Raw genomic sequence first — 18,327 nt, forward strand, 5'->3', positions numbered from 1 at the left:
ACAATTTAAAAATGATTTTAAAAATTAATTTTTATATAAAAGTACCCTTTTTAAATATGAATATTTTTAGAGTAAAAATATATTAAAAGAAAACAATATTCTTTTGATTTTTGTACTTTTTATTTTTTATCAGTTAAAAAAGCGTTTTACTTTTAAAAATATTAAAATTGGTCCTATTAGTTAAAAAAAATGCTACACACGAGGAAGTAATGTTATAAATATTCTTCTTTTAATTTAATAATATTATAATAAAATTATTAAAGTAATTTTAATTAAAAATTTTTTAAATAGAGTCGCCATCCCAGATATTTTTGGTCAAAATTGATATAATATATAATGGTTTTAAATATTAAAATAAGAGTATTTTTAAAATAAAAAATGAGATAATGTTTTATTAATTTTTAATAATAAAGAGCCAATAAGGAAAATTATAAATAATGACTCCTTTTTCATGTTTTGCCGTTAATAGTAATTGCAGACAGTGATTTATACTTGGAATTTCTACAAAGTACCAAATTGGTCGTATTTCTATCGACTAACGAGCTTCATCGTCCAGAAACGTGAGAGATCTCCAGATCAAAAAATGGCGTCTTCGGCGGCGGCGATAATGGCGATCCTTCCCTCTCGTGCAAGATCGGCATTTCTCAACCCCCAGAAAACAGATGGGGCCGACTCCTTTGTGTTGGTTCCTAACCGCAGGAATCCCATTTCCACTTCGATGGCTTCGCCACTGCGCGCTAGGTTTAGGAGCAAGAGATTTCTTTCGGTTACCCCGAAGATTAAAGCCCAGAGCTCCCCAGGTGCAGGTAAAAAAAAAAAATTCAATTTTTTGTTTTTCACAGTGACAAAAGTTGCATCTTTTCTTTGATTGCTTGCAGCAGAGTATATTCCGCAGTCAGAATTTTACAAAATCGAAGCAATCCTAAGGTGAACCTTTCTGTGTGGTTTCTTGTAAAAAGAATTATCTTTCTGTTTCTGATGAGACATCGAATTTAGTCTCATTAGCCTTTTGTATTCTGTAAATTTTTTTTGATTCCTTTGATTGTTAAATTGGTGTCCAGGCCGTGGCGAGTTCCCCATGTATCGTCGGTGAGATAGCAATGACTCTTGTTGTAGATGCAGTGATATAATGGCAAAAGTGCCGATCTCCTAGTTTCACTGGAACTAGGGGCTTTTGTCCTACATAAATCAAGCCTGTGTGTTTATGATCTAGGGTTTGCTGCAAATGGGCATTCGGGGGGTTACGGTTTCAGATGTTCGAGGTTTTGGATCACAAGGTGGCTTAACAGAGAGGGACGGAGGTATGCTCATGTTTTTTGGCTGCTCAATATGTCAACGTGGGAGGCATTCTATTGGTTCATCCCCTTTGTTTAAGTAGTTTGAATCTTGGAATAAATGAGTGCATTTTATTTATTGCCTTTGGTTATGAATTATGATGTCTTTACCATTGGTTATAACTTTCCTTTCCATCATTCGTGTTGAAGGAAAGACATTATTTAATGATCTTTTATTTAGTTGTTCCAATTCCAAACCAATTCATCTCCGGTTATTTCCCTGTACCAATAATCTTGCTGATTTGTTCAAACATAAAATTCTTTACACATGAAAATTCTTAGAATCACTATTTAGTACTGACCTTCAAGAGTTAGACTTCTAATTTCTAATATGTGTCTATCGTGAGAAAAGGATAATGCTTTGCACTCATACATTCAGCAGTATGATGAAAAAAGGCTCAAATTGTATTTGTCTTTGCACCTTTTGTTTTGCAATAGAAAAGAAGATATAATCAGCCATTTGGTTTCTTTTTTTTGTTCTCTTCTCTCTTGTCTCCATCCAAGTAAGCACAACAAAGGATGAACTTGCTATTCAATCCATTAGTTTTTCATTTCTACATATGTCAACTCTCTAATGAACAAACATAATCCTATTTTTTTTCTTTTTCCATGGTTTGACTCGTCTTGGTTTTTTAAGCATATAAAACTTCATCCTGCACTCCCTCCTCGCCACCGTGAATGCTGTCATAATTGTTTAAATCTTGACATGTCCAATATGTAGTGCTAATATCAAACCTTGCATAGATCTGAGACCAATAAGAGCTGCTGGAGCACTAACTGATTGTTTTTTTCTCGGAAAATGTAATTGACTCTTGTAGGTTGTGATTTGTCTCAAGGTAAATGTTTCTTCTACATTGTATATCTTCTTAGCATATTAGGAAATACAGATGATCTGTAGCTAGTAACTATCATGTACAGTAAATCGTATTACATAATTGTTTAATGTTGGGGAAATTATCGGCTGATCTGTAAGGCTTTACTTTTTGCTATATCAAATATGGCCACTTCAACTGTTAAGTATAACTCATCTTTCTGCCAATTTAGGTATATTGGACCATTAAACTTTTCTTTTCCTTGCTTAGAAGTTATGGATATCAGATGTTGATAATGAAACTTGGAAGAAATTGTATGAGTATGTAACTTGAAATGAAGAAGAGACCTATGTTTCCATGATTAACTTTCCTCTTAGGTAATTGCTTCTACATTCAAACTTGCTATTTATTTCCTTATCATAGACGCTTTTACTACTTGATAAGGTTTTGGTTATTCCATTAGAGGTGCTTTCCGTTGAATGTTGATTTCTTCTTATAACTTCATTTTTTATCCATGCACTTGCTCATGGGAAACCTTAATAATACCTTTTTCGCTTTGGATATCCCACTTCAAAGCAATAAAAATCATTGATTTGTGTTTTCAGGATCTGAGTTTTCAGAAGACAAGTTCATAGCAAAAATCAAGATGGAGATAGTGGTATGCAAAGATCAGGTAAAGATGTAGGTTAGATATACTGTTTTTTTGTTTCTAAGGATAAAGTCATTCATATTACACCTCTAACTTTAAGATGGAAAATCTACCGGTTAGATCACCCCTTCCTAGACAAATATCGTAGGTCTGCTGCTATTGATTGATGTCTTAGTCATTCTGTTCAATTTTCTCATCCTTGTCGTGCCAAACCGCAGAAGTTAGTTTTTTAGGCTATCATATCTTATTATGTGCTTGTTCCATGAGAAGAGAACAGAAAATCAGTGATGTGTCTAACTTTTGTTTTTCATTAATTCATTTTACTCCATAGGTGGAAGCTGTAATTGACAAAATAATCAAGGAAGCAAGAACTGGAGAAATTGGCGATGGAAAAATTTTCTGTAAGATTGGATTTTAACTACCATTTACTAGAATATACTCTTCTGCCTTTACAACGCAGGCATGCTCCAGTTAGCTAACTGAGAAAAATCAACTTATTGCTCGATTAGAATTTCTTATCTTGGGAATGAGTAGAATGTAAACATAGAATTAATTAAGCAGAAAGGTGTGTGAAAATATGTTGCTTCCGTATGTTTTGTTGAGCTATATGAGAAATGTGAGGTCCTAGAGATTCTTTGGATAAATTAATTATTACTTCCCTCAACATCATTTCTACCATTAGACTCGAACTGGTCCCTGCTTTCCATTTTTCATGCGATAAGTCTCTTTCCCTCAGTTCACTAAGTGTATAAATTTGCACCGAATTGCGTCATATGAAGTTATGATTGTGTGACTAGAGTTGTTATATCTGTCGGAAATTAAGTGACAAGGTTTTTATCTTTTGCAGTGACACCAGTTTCAGATGTAATAAGAATTCGTACAGGTACAACAGTACAGTTTTAAGAAAAAGACTGCTATATTCTTGCTGATGATGCTTATCTTTCTTTCCCAATTCCTCATTTGTTTTTGAATTTTCATATATTTTGTCATTTAGAACTCTGCTAATTTGAAGAATGATGTTATCTTTGAATTATTCTACGTTCAACATAAATACTTATTCTGAGTTATCTGTGATTCTTATCTTAACTTTTTTAGTTAAATGTGAGCATGAATCTTCAGGTGAACGCGGCGAGAAGGCTGAGAGAATGAGTGGCGGACTAGCAGATATGATTTCATCCTCTATATCTACTTGAAAAGTTCCATGCTGTTATAACTTGTCGACAGAAAATAAAGAAAGGTGAGAATGTGATTTCTGGTTGGTCTGGTTGCTGTTCCATGTTAAATCTTCATTAGAACAAACTGACTGTTATAATATCCTACCGTTCCACGCCTCGCTCGAGCAAGCAACCTAATATCGTAAAATGGTGTTGGGTTAAGATAAACGAGTTGCGATCTTTGTTTAAGTTGTGCATTGTATCGAAAAAGTGGCTACCTAAGACAAAGGTGCTCATACAACTGATTATTAGAAGTTATTCATGTTTGGTGCCCTTTGTTAGTGAATGAAATGCCAGTGTTCTTTGTTAGTGAATGAAATGCCAGTGTTCTTTGTTAGTTAACTTTCAACGAGTAGCCATATTTCCCGAATTTATCGATGACTGTGTGATCATGGTTGTTCTCATCTATCAGGTTTGGCCGGCGGGAAAATGTGTGTCTGGAAGAAGGAATGACTTCATGGTTCATGCCACCTTGTGAGGTATTTCACAAGCTGTTCAAAGTGACTCATCTTTTCTCTGCCTCTTAAGTAAACTTTTAGCCAATGCTGGAACAATTAAACCATTGTCGTCCTCATTTCGATCGCTGTCTTTCAGTTTGTGTGTTTCTTGCGACGATGATTCTGTTGTGTCGTCGCGAAGAATGCCTCGAACAAGTTTGTTTTTCGTCGGCTCGAATCATATGTTTGGGATTTGATACTAGTCCTCTAGCACAACATACCAACAAGGTGCCCTTTGGAGCCAATGTGCATTTGAACAAAAATGCTAAAAAAAATAAAAAAAAAAATTTGGGGCAAAAATAAAAAAAGTATTTTTCTAAATAAATAAATAAATGATTTATATTTTAAAAATATAGTAATAGATTATTTATTTTTAAAAAAGTTTATTATATTTATTATTATTATTTTAAAAAGCATGTGGTTAGGGCTTCTGCTGTTTGCCGCCTAGGGCTGAGTAAAATTTCGATTAAATCGAATAAATCGATCAAATCGAATCAAATTTTTAATTTGGTTCGATTTTTTTGGAATTTCAGTTTTATTTAATAAAAAAATTGATTTTTTCGATTTAATCGGTTCGGGTTTGATTTTTAAAGTTCTTATTTGGTTTACCCGAATAAATCGAATAAATACGGTACAACTTCATCAGTCGACTAGATTTAATTCCAGTCGAGTCGTTTCTGGAGATTAATCGACTGACCTTGAAGGTCAGTCGACTGATAGCAATCAGAAGGTATAACAACTCGATTGGAGTTTCACGTCAGTCGACTGAAGGTGATGGACTCGACTGGATGTGTTCATCAGTCGATTGTCATCAACTCCGAGCAAAAAGAAGGTAAAGATGATTCGACTGATTGACCACATCAGTCGATTAAGGGCAAAATCAGTCGACTGATGAGAAAAGTCAGTCGACTGATGAGAAAAAATCGATTAATTCGGTTAAAAACTGAAGTAACCGATATTTAATCGGTTTGGTTTATTCAGTTACTATCGAAAAATTTGATCGGTTCAATTTGGTCAAAAAAAAAAAAAATTCAGTTTATTCTATTTTTGATTTATTCGATTCGGTAATACTCACCTCTATGCCGCCGCATTCGAGAACTGCCGGTGAAGAGCAGCTACGTCAAGGGCGTCGTCGACGGCTTCCCTCTCCTCCTCCAGGCGGAGCTGTGGGTGGTGAAGGAGGTGGAGCTCAACGCGGACTTCCTCCGCCGCATCTTCCCCAAGATCGAGCGGAAGGCCCTCGCCGGCCGGCTGCTGCGATCTCCCAGACGAGTCGGCGCCACGATGCTGGCGAGGACTTCCTCCGCCGCTTCCACCACGCGCTCTCCCGTGGAGGAGGACTTCCTCCGCCGCTTCCAAGGACCGGCGCCTTGTTTTTGTTTTTACCTTCATCCCTTTTCCTACTCGCGATTTACCATCACGCATCCCTGAAAACAGTAGAACTGTTCTTCCTGCAACTTCTGATCTCGAATCATACGAACATGATGGTGTTTGCTCAAATGCTTAAAACTCTCCGATCTTGCTGATGTTTGTGATATTGCCTCTGATCTCGTGCTACAAATCCATGTGGAAAAGTAGAAGCTGCATGACAAATTGTTTTCAATTTGATAATTCCCAAAATTGTTAAGTTTCTTGCAATTGTTCATCATCTGAAAATGGGGGAATGCCAAACACCCAGTCGAGCACATTTTGCGAACTTTGATCGAATTGCTTCTCTTTCTCGTGCAGTTCATTGTGATGGCAGTTGCGGCAAATGCCCGAGGAACTAGTATGTCGCCCTTTCTAAGCTATCATTTGGTGTTTGGTAATGTATTTCGAAGAAAAGAGCTTGAGATTGGCATATGCCCCTCCAAATGTTTGTGTTAGATTGCTATGTTGTTTGCTTTGTTACCGTCGTAAATCAAGATCTCATCATCAGCTCGATAACAAGATGTTATCGAAAGTGAGTGTTCCTGCTTGAGATCGCCTCTTGATGAGTTGTCGGACACCTGGCTCGTATGTGGACTCATCAAAGCGGTACTCACGATCAGCTAAGAAGGAGGACGTCGGGTTCTGACGTACCACTGAGTGTTGAGCTACAAGGAGAAAGATGAGGGTGAGAACGGAGGCCAGGAGTGTCCTGACTCAGACGCTTCGATGCTCAAGTCAAGTTGCAGTAGGAGAGGAAAGTATGAAAATGAAGAAGTAAGAATGTTTTTGACAGTGTGTTCTGTACTTGCACTCGTAAGAGACGGGGTCGTTCTATAGAATTACGTGAGAGAAAGACATCTTATTTTAATTAAGTAGAGTATCTCATCAGTGAAAATTTGTCAATGGAGATGTCCCATCGTTAGTAAGGAGACTATTCCGTCGTCGTTGTCGTTGTAGCGAAGGGTCCTTATCACTCACGTCTGGTACGATATCAACCTATGCCATCTTAAATCATGATGCATTAACGGGGCAGTGAACTACCTCAAATATCATATTATAGCACGTGTTCTTCTGACGACAGTTTAACAAACTGCATGATGGAGTGTCAGAGAGTTGGACTCGGAGGGACCGAGCTAATTGAACACTGAGCAGGACATTAGGCAGGGAGAGTGGAACTTAGACGGCAAAGAGAGTTCAGGTCGAGACGAGGGAGCCGTGACACAGCCTGAGATGGAGCTCGGAGCTTTAGTGGAGGCTTGGTTGGGAGATAAATTTTATTATTATTGTTGTATATATAGTATGCTAATTTTACCAAATAGTAAGTTGTTGTGATGAAATATTCTAAAGCTGAAAAAATATATATATTTTTCATATGATATGAAGTATTAATCAATTGCTAAATCTATCTAAAAACACAATAATGTTTATTGTAAATTTATCTCCCAACCAAGCTGAAAAAATATCATATTTTTCATATGATATGATATTATATATTTATCGATTAATTCTTTTTTTTTTAAAATAAAAAATATGTCAATTGATGGAAATAAAATTCTTAATAAAATTTTAATTAAACTATTACTTAATATTTTTTAAATCATGATGATTAAAAAGAGAGGCTGGAATTTATAACACACGCAAAAAATTTTATTTATTTAGCGAGGGAGCAGTTTCAGATATTTCTGAACTTGGGGAGGATGAAGATGTAAAAGTGGCACGATATAAAAAAATATCCTCGGCGAAATACTGGTGTCTATCGTCTCTCTCTCCAGTGCGGCAGGGTCTGCCGATTTCCGCCAATCGTATCTCCGTAGCGGATTAGGGTTTCAGAATCATGTTGATCAGTCGGTTTCTTCTCTTCCTCCTTGATCTGAAGCCACGCAGTCTCCGATCATCCCGTTGATCGCTATGCGGTCCCAGGTTTAGTCCAGTGGTATCACTTCTTTCGCTTCCTCAGGTTGCTATGGGATCGGTGGAGGAAGATTTCGAAGATCTTTACGCTGACCTCGACGACCAAGTGAACGCCGGCATCGCCGTCATTCAGGGATCGTGCTTGGGAAAGGAGGTTGATTCTATCAGTGAGGGGTCAGGTGAGAGGCCGACGAGTTGTGACGATGCCGAGGATTTAGTTATGGCGGTCGAGAGCGAGAGCGAAGATGACCTCCATATAGTCCTGAACGAAGAAAACTGCTCACGTATGATGGCTTTGGAGAGACGAAATAGTGGCTTGGGAGCGGGGTGGTGCCAAGAAGAGGACGAGGACGAGGACGGGGATTTGGTGATCCTTACTGAGTTCAGTCAACATCGGAAAAATAACCTTAAGCGAGTTGAAAGGTTGCCCATCACGGATGGGCTGGCGCATGGAAGTGCTAATAGAAGTGCGAGGCAGGTCGGTTGGGTACAATTTTAAAGGCTTGCATGATTATTTTGTCTCAATAGTTTTGGTGCAAGTGATGTTTTGTCTCAGTGTTTTCCTCTTTATGTTGCTCTTATACATTGGGTATTTTTCTTTATTGGTGGCTTAATTGAGTTCCATTTTGCAGTAAGGGTAGTGCTGTATGCTTTCTAAATTAAGTTCAGTCATTTTTGATTACTAGTGAGACTTACTTGTGTGATTTCTGCAATCAAGCTAGTTTCTGACTGAAATACTTATTTTAAAGGTCAAAAAAAGGGTCAAAGATGAAAACTTTGAAACTAGCATGTACAAGAGGAAACTGCTCCTTTACTTGTGAAGGACATCATTTTTGCACAGGCATGTGTAGAATCTATTATAGATGTAGTAATATTGATCATAAATAGAGATTTGGCATAATTTTGGTGTTAGTATACTTTATCGCTACACCATAAATAGGGAAATAGAATCATGTGAACCACAAAGGCACCAGAAATGTGAACATGAAGAATATGCTGTTTATGGTTTGGAGTTGCATAACATTTGTATTTCAATGCTTTATATGAATTAGATAAGTAAACCTTGTTTTGATAGTTAGAAACTGTTTCTAAGGGTGTAGGACATTTTAGGTACAAGCTACAAATTTCTCTAGTACTAAACTTGGTAACTTTCTGTTATAGGCTGTTTTTGCTAAGTTTGTCTATTTTGCAGTAATTTTTGACTTCTAACGTATGCCTTGTTTGCATTTCATAGTGTGTAAGATCACGAATAGGAGGATTTCCAACCAAATCAATAACTTCAGTCTCACAGAATGGTGCCTGTGATCAGCTTACCATACCCTTTGGTGTTTCTGCATCCTGCAATTCCTGTATCTTGTCAACATCTCATAATAGACATCTTTTCTGGCCCAGAAAAAGGTCTGTTTATGTAGTTCCATAATTGAGAAAATTTATGGCTTCTTTAGTTTCATAGAAGTTGAAACTTTTGTGTATATTTGAATATCAGTCAGGTGTTTACTTTTATTCTCTGTATTGCTACCACCTGTTTCGTTATCCACTATGAATTGTTGTCTGCTATCAATGTAGTATCCATAATGGCTACAGTTTGTTGCTTTTCTCATGATCAAATCTTTTAAGAGGCCTCTCAGTTGTTTTATTTTGATATATTTGTTTGGATATATTTTCTAGTATAGACGTGATTGTCCTTGGTTGACAATTTCTAGGACAATTTTTGACATCAATATTGAAGCACTTGAGCAAAAGCCTTGGAGGCAGCCGGAGGTAGATATAACTGATTACTTCAATTTTGACCTAAATGAAGAAAGCTGGAGAAGCTACTGCAGAGAATTGGTAATTTTGGCTGATATCATGTTGATATTCTTTCTGAAGCTGCCTGACCATTTGCATGAATCTGAGATTTTTTTTTTCAGGATCAGTTTAGGCAGCAGCAGACTGAAATGTCTGAACCATTTATTGTTAGTGAATCATCTAGGCCGAATCAGGTATAATATCCACTCCGGAGTTAGATCATTCTTTAGTTTTGTCATCTTCCAGATGTTCTATTCAGTGGTTCTCAAACCTGGTACTTCAGTTCATGCAGATGCCAACTAAAGATAGTTATGAGTGTGAATCTGTTCATCACATAAACAGAGAAAAGGCTTCTGTTTCCAATGGCAATCTAGATCACAAACTAAGATGGCTTGACATGGTATGTTAAAAGTGAACTTTTGCTTCCTGTCGATCCATTTTCATTTGATGTCTCATTTGGTATGTAGTTGTTACACGTTTGTTCCATTGCATATTCTAATTATGTTTATGTAACCCAGAGAAAGGGTAGAGCAATACAGGTGGAACATGGTATTGGCGAGCGTGTACCTTCGATAGACATAAAGCGAGCAAGACATAGGGACTCTGATGTAGTTATACAAGTATGTTTTGAAATATGTTGTTGAAGATGTTATATTCAGACTTTGTGGCTTTTTTATGATTGCACAATATGATAGTTTTTTGAACATTTCAATATATTGATATCAACTTTGTGGTTTTCTTTTGGTGATTTAGGTGGCTATGAAGGATTTTGAGGATTGTCCAGCAGAAGAATCAGGATGTGTTGAAAAGGGAGATAGACATTGCTTAGGATATGGGAATGGGCTACATGAAAGGTGATCACTCAACTTTCTTGTTTTGGGTTTGGTCAATGATATATCATCACATATTAGTTTTCATATAATTTATATAGTTATCTATAGGATATATAAGCAGTGGTTTTTATGTATGAAAATAATTTGAGGCAAGCAATAACATACAAATCTCTAATTGATCTCTGATTCCATAAAATTATTTATGATATCTATCTAGGGTTTTTGATCTGTGATTTTGTTATTTATTTTGGTAAGAATAATTTATCTGCTATGTATCTTCTTGGCATATATATTTTTTTAATTAGGTTTGGGAGCAATTTGGACATTATTGGTCAAGCAATTTAGGTTTTCCGGCTTTGTACGGTTACCAAGAATAAGAATAGGAATGTACATAAATGAAATTTCCTGAATTTTATGTTTGAAATCAATGATAGCATATTAGTAAAGGAATGAGAACTGAAGTGAGCTTGATTGAATGAAATGGAACAAAATAACCGAATTGGTATACAAAAACTTCCAAACATTGTACTTTTAGTAGGGTTGTAAATGAACTGGACATTCGTGGAAAAGTTTGGTATTTAGTCCGATAAAGCTTGTTTATATTCATTCAATATTAATGAATATATAATATAAACAAGTTTGAACACAGCTTGGTTTGTTAATGTTCACGAACAATTTATGAATAAATTTATTTATTAATTTATGTAAAATTCATTTTAAATATATTTCTATTTTTTTTCAAATACATAAAAATATATTAATTAATAAATTTTATAATCTTAAATTATTTATAATATGTTAAAATAAGAAAATAATATAAATTTCATTAATTAGATAAATGTTTAACCCAATTTGGACAATAATGTTTTTGAGCTCAATATGATAAGATTTTTAATAAACAAGTTTGAACAAGCAGTAAATAAACAAGATTGAATACAATTAAGCTCGGCTCGGCTTGCATCGTTACACCCATTGATTATCAAGATTTATTTGACATAAGTTTTACTCAACTGTGCACTAGGTTTACCAATTTACAGAAATTAAAATTGTCATTTTTATGCATTCATTTTAAGGCTAATTGGCAGATCTGGAGATGTTTCTTATTTAGTTAATTCTAGTGATTCTTGATTCATATGGTATTAATAAAGGAATGCATTGAAAACTCTTTCATCTTTATATGAATTTCTGATTATCTTGTCAAAGGAAAATTTCCTCTTTGTGCAGCGCGAATTGTGAAAATATGGGTGTGCAAGCATCTAGCACCATCATGCCCTCTTTGGAGACTTCAAAAGCAAAACCTAAAGGCATCTGTGAGGCAATTGATGCAGGAACTCCTTCAAATTCAAATGTGTGTATACAGAAAGCAATATCTTGTTCTCAAGATAGTAACATAAATTCTTCAGAGTCAGACTGTCTTTCTGAATCTTCTAAATATCCCGGCTGTTCAAAGAAGATTCTTAATTTTGTGAAACAAGAATCAAATATGTCCGACAGTTATTACTCCAATAGTTATGAAGCCAACCACACAAAGTCAAGGAACAAAGATTTGAAGCTTGACAGAGTTGACCTTGGTCTCTCCCCTGAGATTTACAGAGATCATAATCAAATGAAAGTTCACAGTATGGTTGAGTTGGTTACTCCTGTATTTCATGAAGAAGCTTCTATCTTGTTCAACGACTCAAGCAAGAATAATATTGACAAATTTGAAGTGGGCTTTAGAAGCGAAGGGAAACAAGGTTATGATGCTGATTCTGGCAAACATTTAAATATTGAACACCAACATAGAAGATCAAGAAATTACAAAAGCCCAGAACATTCTGTTTACAATTCGAGTAGAAAAGCTTCCACTGAAGTATCCCTCAGGAAGGCTAATTATGATGAAACTAACAAGAGAAACTTGTCAGAAAGGGGTTGTTCTCATCCAAAAAGAGTTCCATCAAAGGATAATAGAACAAATTCTACAAACTTCCTTTTTTCTGAGGGATATGATGAAAGGGAGTCAATAAATGATCCTTGTGAGGATTCTGATAAATTAATTTCAGAATCTGATTCATTCATCTCAGAAAAAGTGCCATATTCGGGGCATCAGAAGAGAAAATCAGATCAGCAAATTATGATCAAAGATGAATGCAAGAAAAATGCAAGATATAGAAGTCATATAGCTTCATCAAGTGAGGATAAAGAATTGTTCAGTGGCAAATCTTCTAGGCATGCACTGCAAAATTCTGGAGGATTAAGAAACTTAAAAAGGCGCAGCAAGATTAATGAAAGTCATGCTATGGAAATGAATTGGTATGATGAGCATTATGTGACAAGAGAAAAAAGAGGTTTTTATGGTGCCAGTACTGAAAGAAATAAGTTGTCTGTAACCTTGAAATCAAGTAGACAGGGTGTTGATGATAAGCAATCTCTTCCCATCAGGAACAAAAAATCTAGGAAAAATAAATGTCACAGTAATTTGAGAAGTATCAACTATCAAGGTTCATATCTTGAAGGAAATGTTGCTCTTTACCCTATGCTTAGAAGAGATGATGGGAATTCACTTTATGATGAGAATATAAAATTCTCTGGTATAAGTGCAATGCCAAGGTTACAGTGCCTTGTTGATGATGAAATTTATCTTAGGCATCAAAATCAGGCCTGCTTGACCATGGAGAAAGAATCCCCCAACTTTGTAAAGAATTCAAGAACGGATAAAATTCATGTAAACCATCATGATGTTGGTTACAATTACTCTGAAGATCATGTACATTTTAGTGGTAGGAAGAAAGTAATCACTGAAGAATACACCACACCTGAGTCTACGAGAGGTGGTAGATTTTTGTTGGAGAATTTTGATAAGGAGAGGCATGACTTGGGCACTTTAGAGCATAGGGAGCCTATTAATTTGCGTGTGAATGGTGTGAAAAGAAAGGTAAAACTTGGGTTGACCAAGTCTAATATTTTGTATCACTGTATTTGTATCAGTTTAAATAGACCTGCCATTACAGTATTTGGTGGTTTCACTTTTACTCACATTATATTACCTTGTAAAGAATTCATGAGGTTGTCCTTGGATGAACAATTGATCACTCCACATTTAAATTTACAGAGGATAAGGCAACTTATTCTTAAGTACGTAGTGAACACTTCTTTCTCATTGTTTCTTAAGTAGCAATTCTTTTTTTTTCATGTAATATCAGGATCAAGGTTCAAGGACCAATATCAGTACCACTACAGGAATCTTCTCTTATTGTGTGCTACAAGTACATCAATTAGAAGTTCAAAATGTCAATTTTGGTATGGTCGATATCAGTACCACGAGTGCCAGCATGCTTATGGTAGAATTGCCCATACTCCTAGTTTTGTAAATTTTTTAAGAAGAGCTAAACTGGTATTATAAGAACCATATGGACCATTGTGGTAGACAAGGAAACTTGATAATAAATTAATTTATTATTATATTTCTTACATGTTATGGCATTCTGTTGTGTTTTTTCTTCGTTTCCTGTCTGATATCTGATGAACCATTTTTTCCTCTTATTTATGTATTATGACTTGCTACCTTATTCTGGTACTTCAATTTCAACATTATGCATTGGTTAGAACACCAAAATTATCGCATTATTGTTTTCATCAAGTCTGTTCGTTGTCTGTGAATATTTTTAAACTACATGATTACTTATTATTTATAATTGTTTTTGCATAATGCATATTAGATTGCACAATTCCTAGGAACTGCTCATCTTTTTCCTGTCAGCTTGACATGCTTGTTTGTTGATAGTGATTGTGTTGGTCAGATGACTAACGAAACAATAACAATTTCTTTTAGTTGCTCTGGTTCAGTTACATTGCTGTCTTTATATTGCTCAAGTAGCATTATTATCAGATATTGTGCTAGGCGAGTCATGTGACATTGATCTGCTTGCAAATAGCAGAAGTAAAAGGTAAACCCAACTTGGTTCCTTCTTGTTCTCAATAGTGAGTGAATTATTAGAGTTGTTACTGTTGCTAGATCATAGAACACCTTTTACTGAAATTCTGTTACTCTCTTTGAACCAGTAAGTAGATTCAATCTAAGAAATTGCAGTTTATGCTTTGAATTGAAACAATAATTGCTAGCTTAAAATGCACCAGTGTGAGAGCTCATTAATTTCTTAAGAATAAGAACTTTGGGTTCTTTCTCTAGTCTTTTTATTTTTTTCCCATAGGGATGTGTACAAAGTTTCTTTCATGAGAGTTTTATGCAACAGTTTTCAGTAAGTCACTTTGATCTGTTAGAAACTTGTTGATGAAGCTTTTCTTTAGTAGATTTTCTCCATCAAAATCATCTTGACCGTTAAGAATCCGCGATCTCATCTATCTGAGAAGTTTAAGAAAGGTGTATTCAACGACTTGTATCACTCTTCAGAATTATAATCTTTAATGATACTTAAAGCCCAAGAGGGAGTCCAATGCCTACTAAAATGCCGATGCAATTAATTGAGGTATCTAAGCATGTTTAATAATCTTCAATAATGTGGGAATCATCTCCTTGCTTCCTACTCCCTTTGACATGTCTACTTTTCAACATCAATGGAGGTAAGAGATTGGCTATGATATCATGTTAAAACCCAAGATAGAGTCTAATCTAACTCAAAATGCCAAGAAACTTAGATGAGGTTCCTTTTGTATCCAAGCAAGCTTGATAAGCCTCAACAATGTAGGACTAAGAGGTGGAGTTGCATCCTCTCATTCTCACTTCCTTCTCCCTTCAACATGCCTACACTGAATGATATTTAAGCCTGAGAGTAGCCATGTTGATAGATAATCATGCTGGTTTTGCCTGTCAACTTGTTAGGATAATTTTTGGATTTGGATTCCATTTGAGTTGTTGAAAAATGATTTCAATGGATGCATCTGGGAAAAGTGGAACTTCTGTCCTCGCTATTTATTTGAGGGTTATTGGATAAATCTAATCCACCAGGAGCCTTCATGAAGGTCATATTGTTAGTAATACGCATGGCATTTACATTTTTTAAGTATGTCCCTCAACCTGGGTAATCTGGGATTTGATCTATCCATATCATCTTAACTTATTGCTATTATTATTTTTTGTAATTTATCATCTATCAGTACTCATCTAACTGTTTACAAAAATATGATTTATTTTATCTTCTGTTTCTTTGCTGATATGAATAGATCCAATGTAGTTTGATCCTTTCTCAGGACTTCGCATTGGGGGAGCTTCATGCACCGGGCTGTTTTTTAGTTTTTTTCTTTGCTGATATGAATACATTTCAGGTTTAACAATATTACCATAAGAAAGACTGCCAGGTGCTGAGATCCATGCTTGCTCTGACAAGCAAATGCATATTTTGTTGGAGACTATACCAAAATGCACCGTTATGTATCAGATGTACAACACACCTATTTGTGGTTTTGACAGAAACACATCCTTCTTACAATTTGTCCGCAGAATACCCTAAATTCAAATTTTGCTAAAGGAACCTACCAGTCCAATCCTCTTGTACACTACAAGTTATCCTCCATCAATGCTTGATACTAGAATGTGTGTTATTTTTTCTGTTATCTGAATTCTGAACAAGAATCGATGCTGATATTATTTTGTAAACCGTCACATTTGTCCCTTCCCACAAATGTCGCAATCTATCATTAATTTGTCCCTTCCCACAAACCTTTGAGGCTCGACTATTTGGGGGCTCAAATGTACATTTATCCACTATTGAGCAGTTATGGAAGAGGAAAATCCATTTATGTAAACTGCCTTTTGGAACCATAACCTGATAATGTCAAATATGACTGTCGTATAGATTCTGTTACTAAGCTTTCACCTTACCAGATTAATTCCTTTCAATGTGTGCTTACGATCATGCACTACATGACCTTATCCTCTCCCAGTAGCTTGTGCAAATATGCAAGTTCCATTATTTTAGTTTTCATGACAACTCATTCCCACGATACATGGTCTATCTATTGTAGTATAGTTCATCTTACTATAGTGAATTTAGCATAGCCTACCATATCCAGCCTGAACTGTGACTTCTTTCTACTTTGAGGTTTAGTTGTTTTTGAGCTTCTTTGTTATGACAATGGTCAAATTATGGCATCTTGTTAGAAGAAAGATTTGTCAATTAAATGTTGAGGATGGACTAATAAGTTGATCGAGGAAAAATTTTGCATACTGGGGAATGTGATGATACAATTAGTTATTATATTTCTTTCTAGCATTAATTTTACTTCATAATTTCTAATCTGAATAAAAACAATGAATTATTTAGACAAAGATGTAGTAAATTCTTAACTCAAGTTGTTTGCTAATTGATTTTCTTATGCTATAGCAAGCTGCTTGCTACTACTATACATGGATGGTGTTTCTAATTTCTAAAACGTTCCAGTTTGGGATTTTTTTTTTGATTGAGATATCCTAGTTTATGTTAAATGAGTTCACCCTATCAACAGGCTTTTTTAACACACTGATTCTCGTCTGAAAGTGCATTATCCATCTCTTTTTTTCCATGCTATAAATCCTCAACGATTGTTTATATCTTGGCATTCTATGGTATTTGTGTTTTTCAAATTAGAAACCAAACAATAAATATGCTCATAGGATGTTTCTTCTGATGGAGATACTAATCTCTTCTGGTTGCAGTTCCATGGAGATGACAATCCAGATAAAATGGTAACTGAGAGGCGAAGTGGCGCAAAACGTCAAAGAAGAAGAAAGGTAAAGAATTCCAAAGGCGTCCGCCATCAAGAGATTGCTCAGTCAAAACTTAAAAGAAAGCATCAGCGATTAGATGGAATCAAGACGGTTATCAGCGTAGGCGGCGGAACACTAGCTGGCCAAGATCATGAAGATGATGAAATTGAAGAGGGCCAGCTGATTGAAGAAAGTGATGACGATCATGTAGCTGGCTTGTTACCAAGTGATCGAATTCCAAAGAAACGCATGGACCTCCCTGTGGTTAAGCCTTGCTTGCCGGCTCAGTTAGAAGTGAAAAAAGTACAAACCAAAGAGACGGCTACGAATGCCAACAACTTTGGGGGATACTGCAACAATCGCATACTGGAGGCACTAGCAAAGATGGAAAAACGCAGGGAGAGGTTCAAAGAACCAATTGCTCCTAAACAAGTAGAGGAGAAAAATCTGCAGATCGATACTACTCCAGCTCCAATAGAGGTTAAGGAACAAAGACCTGCTAGAAAACGCCGATGGGGAGCTTCTAGCTAGCTGAGCTTTCATTGAGCAGGTAAAGTGTTTGGACCCTATTTTGCGAAGTTATGTAGAATTCAGTGCATATTACTACTTGCAGCAACAGAAGAATGACCAGAGGATACAAAAACAAAATGGTTTGCATCAAACTTCATTGAAGGTACCGAGTTTTGATATCGTTGAATTCTGTTATTTCTTAACTATAATGTATTAAAGATTTTGTGGTTTTGACTCAATAACTCGAGTATTGAGTTTTTGGTAACCTATAAAACACTGTCTATAATCCCAATTAAGAAAAAGTTTTTGCAAAGTTTTTCATTAATTTTTTAGGAGGAATATAATTGGAATCAAATTGATCATGCCAATGAAGCTAATAAAATGCTTGTCATCATGATTTTAGTCATTTAAGTTGTTATCCTTTTAACACTGTCTAATAACTACTTTTTATATGGTTAATAAATTCTCTAAGCAAAGAACTAGCTCTTCCATCTTTTTTCACACTTTTTTAAAAAGAAAATTCAATTAATGCATTTAATTTTTTTTACACCTTTTGTCTTAATTAAATATTTAGATGTTGGCTGAGGTGCCCAATTCATAGAGGCCAACGATACAAAGATCACCACCATTATGTGTGCACGCTCATCTTTTTTTTTTTATCTTTTTTTATCTTTTTCTTCTTCAAAA

The 18,327-nt window shown here is 35.5% G+C and overlaps 2 protein-coding genes across 6 annotated transcripts; both read left to right on the forward strand.

Moving 5' to 3' along the window:
* Window positions 1–536: 536 nt before the first annotated feature.
* Window positions 537–4,708, forward strand: LOC141821831 (nitrogen regulatory protein P-II homolog). Of its 4 annotated transcripts, none has more exons than XM_074709199.1 (9): window positions 537–806; window positions 879–927; window positions 1,062–1,089; window positions 1,214–1,301; window positions 2,752–2,819; window positions 3,127–3,196; window positions 3,643–3,678; window positions 3,915–4,032; window positions 4,422–4,708. In XM_074709199.1, the coding sequence occupies exons 1-8, from the start codon at window positions 584–586 to the stop codon at window positions 3,986–3,988; spliced, it is 636 nt and encodes a 211-aa protein (XP_074565300.1). In that variant the 5' UTR covers window positions 537–583; the 3' UTR covers window positions 3,989–4,032; window positions 4,422–4,708. The 4 variants fall into 4 exon arrangements, with proteins under 4 accessions (XP_074565300.1, XP_074565302.1, XP_074565303.1 ...); XM_074709201.1 differs by having other exon boundaries at window positions 882–927; XM_074709202.1 differs by having other exon boundaries at window positions 537–800.
* A 2,994-nt stretch (window positions 4,709–7,702) lies between these two features.
* Window positions 7,703–17,939, forward strand: LOC141821859 (uncharacterized). Of its 2 annotated transcripts, none has more exons than XM_074709234.1 (9): window positions 7,703–8,305; window positions 9,062–9,225; window positions 9,531–9,657; window positions 9,738–9,809; window positions 9,899–10,015; window positions 10,134–10,235; window positions 10,369–10,469; window positions 11,673–13,362; window positions 17,080–17,939. In XM_074709234.1, the coding sequence occupies exons 1-9, from the start codon at window positions 7,880–7,882 to the stop codon at window positions 17,659–17,661; spliced, it is 3,381 nt and encodes a 1,126-aa protein (XP_074565335.1). In that variant the 5' UTR covers window positions 7,703–7,879; the 3' UTR covers window positions 17,662–17,939. The 2 variants fall into 2 exon arrangements, with proteins under 2 accessions (XP_074565335.1, XP_074565336.1); XM_074709235.1 differs by having other exon boundaries at window positions 9,744–9,809.
* The last annotated feature ends 388 nt before the right edge of the window (window positions 17,940–18,327 follow it).

This window comes from Curcuma longa, chromosome 2 (assembly GCF_044706935.1).
Source record: "Curcuma longa cultivar G26 ecotype Majalengka, Jawa Barat chromosome 2, ITB_CL_G26_1.1, whole genome shotgun sequence".
Lineage (NCBI taxonomy): Eukaryota > Viridiplantae > Streptophyta > Magnoliopsida > Zingiberales > Zingiberaceae > Curcuma > Curcuma longa.

Bases quoted from the DNA above. Each gene is read 5' to 3' on its own strand.
- LOC141821831 (XM_074709199.1), top strand. From the start codon at position 584: ATGGCGTCTTCGGCGGCGGCGATAATGGCGATCCTTCCCTCTCGTGCA. The intron at 2,820-3,126 runs GTAAAGATGTAG...TTTACTCCATAG, and splicing joins TAGTGGTATGCAAAGATCAG to GTGGAAGCTGTAATTGACAA. The intron at 3,679-3,914 runs GTACAACAGTAC...ATGAATCTTCAG, and splicing joins TGTAATAAGAATTCGTACAG to GTGAACGCGGCGAGAAGGCT.
- LOC141821859 (XM_074709234.1), top strand. From the start codon at position 7,880: ATGGGATCGGTGGAGGAAGATTTCGAAGATCTTTACGCTGACCTCGAC. The intron at 9,658-9,737 runs GTAATTTTGGCT...TTTTTTTTTCAG, and splicing joins GAAGCTACTGCAGAGAATTG to GATCAGTTTAGGCAGCAGCA. The intron at 10,236-10,368 runs GTATGTTTTGAA...TTGGTGATTTAG, and splicing joins ACTCTGATGTAGTTATACAA to GTGGCTATGAAGGATTTTGA.